Source organism: Octopus bimaculoides, chromosome 19 (genome assembly GCF_001194135.2).
Source record: "Octopus bimaculoides isolate UCB-OBI-ISO-001 chromosome 19, ASM119413v2, whole genome shotgun sequence".
Taxonomy (NCBI): Eukaryota; Metazoa; Mollusca; class Cephalopoda; order Octopoda; family Octopodidae; genus Octopus; species Octopus bimaculoides.
In genome coordinates this window covers 41881830-41886162 of record NC_068999.1, presented here as the reverse complement: position 1 = coordinate 41886162, position 4333 = coordinate 41881830, and the positions used below count along the sequence as shown (strand labels likewise).

The following is a 4333-nucleotide window of genomic DNA, read 5'->3' as shown; positions in this document are numbered from 1 at the left end:
TGTGTGTGTGTGTGTGTGTGTGTGTGTGTGTGTGAGTGTGTGTGAGTGTGTGTGTCCTTGACTTGACATTTCTCTAAAAGTTGTAAGCGAATGTCCCTGTCATACTTAATTCAAAATTTTTAAACTGACATATTTATTATTATTATATTATATATTTATACTTATACATATTTACATATATTTTTACGTATAGTTTTAATACAACAATTATTCTACACATGTATATATCTTTTCGATGAATTTTCTAATATTGATTTCCTGATATTAATAATAATATATTATAAAATGTATGTATGTATATTATTTACATTATTTACATTTGACAGATATTTGTCCTCATCTTGTTTGTTGTTAACACAACGTTTCGGCTGGTATACCCTCCAGCCTTCGTCAGGTGTCTTGGGGAAATTTTGAACCTGGGTTCTCATTCCTAACGATGTTACTATTATTATATTATTATTATTATTATTACTATTATTAATCAAGTCACTGCCGTGAATCGAACTCGGAATCTTGGGGTTAGTAGCCTGCGCTCTTAACCACTACGCCATATGCTCTTAAATATAGAACTGTAGTATGTATGTATGTATCAAAATAGTTTGATTCAAATTTGTTGTTACTCTAAGTTTCAAGCGTGATACTAATCTTTAGTCATTTTGAATTTGAATGAGAGAAGCTGATTGTTATTATCGTAAGGTGGACTGTGATTGATTGAGGAAGCTCATCTGGTGTTGCAGTTTGATGTTGGTATATCAGTACCAACAGTTACTTGGAAAATATCGCATGGTGAACAGGAAAATAACCATCAGTCAACATATTGCTTTCAGCCCACAAATTTATGTGCACACATTCATCACTGTATACATCTAACAATAGTTTACACTCTACACACACGCACACACACACACACACACACCCACACCCACACACACACACACACACACACACACACACACACACACACACACACACACACACACACACACACACACACACACACACACACACACACATAAACAAACAAGTAGACATTCCCTTGCATTCATATGTAATGAAAGATAAATAAATGGAAAGAGTCTTCCAATGTAACTATAGAAACTTGATAGATGTTTTTATTTTTCTAAAAACTTACTCATATTTTTCAGGTACATATAAAGCTGAATTCAATTTCCAAGGAATAAAACTAAAAAATTCCCCACAGATTTTCAAAGTGTACAATCCATCAGCTATCATACTATCAGAGATACCAAAATTATCTGCAGTGGGTAACAAAGAAGAATTTACAAGTAAGTATTACAATAGACCTTATGAATGCCATCAACCAATATTTACTTGCAAGGAATTTAAAAGTGGAATAATCCCTTTAATACCTCTTTTAACCCTTTTGTTACCATATTTCTGTTGATACGCTCTGTGTTTCTTCCAATTAATTTTAAATATAACAAAGAATTTAGGAAAATAACTTTATCATTAAGCTAGTATTAGGAACATATATTGTGACCAAGGTTTGGTGGAAGATTTTTATTCAGCACTTTTGAAAACGTGACATTTGTACTGCAGAGCCAGAGGTGGTTTCAGCTATATTGGTATTGAAAGGGTTAAAAACACCTCTACATTTGGGAAGATGCATTTTAGAAGCAGTTGGAAGGGTGTGGATTGAAGGAAATTTAGGCTATTATTTCTAGCATATAGAGTGACCACATTTGAGGTCTCCTTCTCTCATGTATTCTGCTGATTATTTTTCTTCTTAACCCTTTTGTTATCATATTTCTGAGAGACATTGTTTTTGTTTTTATTTTCACAGTTGATGTTTCCAAGAGTGGAGATGGTAAACTAAAAATAAAGCTCAACAAGGGAGAACTTGAGAATAAAGTCACCACCATTTCTAACAGTTTGTATGGTGTCAGTTTTGTGCCAAAAAAACCAGGGCCAGTGGAAATTGACCTCACCTTCAATGATAGACCAATTAAAGGTAAATTAACATCTATGTTTTATGTTCAGAATATGTTCCGACAAGGCTGTGTTGTTAATGAACTGACTTTACAATTATGGGGTTTGGGACTCAGTCCCTCTGTGCTGCACCTTAGGCAAGTCTCTTCTATAACCTTATAAGCTAATGCAAGGGAAACAACAATGAGGTGTTTCCTATGATTTGTATATTTTATTTATCCCCAAATCCCGTACAGTCTTGTGTAGTTTTGTGTATTCTCATCCAAAATGGAGATGAGTACCAAAATTCCATGTGGCAAGCTTGATAATTGCTTGAAAATTGTCTCTTAGCATGAAATTTATTGTAGCCTTGTTAACCTACAAATATATAAAAAAAAGTAAAGATGTGTGTGTGTGTGAGAGAGAGAGAGAGAGAGAGAGAGAGAGAGAGAGAGAGAGTGTGTGTGTGTGTGTGTTTCCATCAGAATTGTGAAATCCCATGTTTGAACTCACTGTGCAGAGCTTTCAGCATATGCCTTCCACCACAAACTCAGATCAACTTGAGCCTTATGAAGGAAATTGATTAATCAGAAACTATGTGGAAACCTAGAATTCAATTCTAAGGCCTGACTATGCCACACAATGTGTCGAGTTGTATCGGCATGAAGCTCATACTTAGGGGACAAATGTATGTGGAATACTCAACCACTTTTGTTATAATTCTGTAAGTAAATAGGTCAGTTGATCAAATAACAGAGGTAAGATCTGTGGTTATGGGAAGTTTTGATGTCTTATTTTTGTTTTGCTTTTTTGTTCCCATGCCACTCACCCCTACATCTCTATAACTTGGACATTTTTATCTCAGCAAGGGAAAAAATGCTTTATTTATGAAACAAGTCAATCTCCAAAGGAAAACAATAAGTTCAAGGAAAAAAGTCAAATTTTTTATAATTTTACAGAAAATCCATATAAAACATCCTACTCTTCCTCCACCTCCTCCTCATCATCATTTAACATCTATCTTTCATGGGTTGGATGATTTGAGAAGACCAGTGAGTCAGATGACAGCAGTACGTTCCTATGTCTGCTTTGGCATAATTTCTGTGGATGGATTCCCTTTCTAATATCAACCACTTTACAGTGAGTACTTAGTGCTTTTGTTTTTGTAGCACCAGTACTAATGAGGTAACCATGTAGCTTGTGAAATTAACCCATTAGCGCCCATGGTCCTTTTTTTAGGACCGGAAGGATAATCCATCCTATTTCTGCAACACCTGTATTTTTCTGAGATATCTTTAGTTAGTCTTCAAGACTGGAGTGTCATTCAAATATTGTAATAAATTTCTTCTTTATATATTTAATATCAAAGTTGTATAAAAAAAGATTTTTGGTAATAAATTAGATAAAGATTTGGGCACTAATGGGTTAAGATCCCTTTCAAGTGAGTGAGACTACAGTAAAGAAGGTAGCAGCATGGTTTCTACTGCTGGATGCCCTTCCTAACAGCAACCACTTTACAGAATTTATTGGGTGCTTTTATCATAGCCCTAAAACTAAAATTAAAAAAGTCAAGTTAGAATGGCTGTTATTTTTAGCACTAGAGTACGCTACATTTTTCCTTTTTTCTTTTCTTACTATTTCTCCAGATTCCCCTTACTTTTGCAATGTTATGGATGCCAGTGAGATTGAAGTACATGATCTAGATCATGTTGTGAAGTGTGACACACTATCAACATTCAAAGTGCAAACCACAAATAATGTTAACACCAACAAACATATTGAGGTTACAGCCACTTGTGAGTTCGGTTCATTCTTTGTTGTAATATCTTCTTTCTGCAGTTTTTTTTTTTCCTTTCATTTTCTGGGTTGTTTTCTTTTTTGTTTTCCTCGAAAAAACATTTACATTTTGGGAGATTTTATGTTTTAAATATCTTTGTTCTTGCATGATAAAAGAAATGGTATGATTATTTTTTTTCAAATTATTTTTGTTATTATATATATATATATATGTAATCACCTAGCCATATGCATGAATATCTTCATATATGTATTGACAGGGACATATAACCATGCGCATATATAGGTGTGTGTATATATACATACATATACACACACACACACACACACACCCTTGTTATGCACATACATACTCACACATACAATGTATTAGAGAAAACCTCTTATGAAAACTTGCATGATATTTCTCAGAGGTAAACCTGCATTTCATCATTTCAGTTCATCTCCATTGCACTTATTGGATCTTATTTACTTATCAACCATGAGCTTTCTTTTTGATCAACATCATTTTTAACTTCATTATTAATAAAAAACCATCTTCTAATTTTGTCCTAACATTGATGATTCTGTAATTTTAAGTGTAGACAAATAACTGGAAATGTTATTT

At 33.6% G+C, this 4333-nt stretch overlaps 1 protein-coding gene across 1 annotated transcript in view; it reads left to right on the top strand.

Annotated features, from left to right (window-relative positions):
* Positions 1-4333, top strand: part of LOC106873036 (filamin-B) — a 164815-nt gene that overhangs the window by 81578 nt on the left and 78904 nt on the right. Inside the window, exons 16-18 of the mRNA XM_052974705.1 lie at positions 1146-1286; positions 1805-1972; positions 3576-3725. Coding sequence (XP_052830665.1) covers positions 1146-1286; positions 1805-1972; positions 3576-3725 — 459 coding nt within the window. The remainder of the gene's footprint in view (positions 1-1145; positions 1287-1804; positions 1973-3575; positions 3726-4333) is intronic.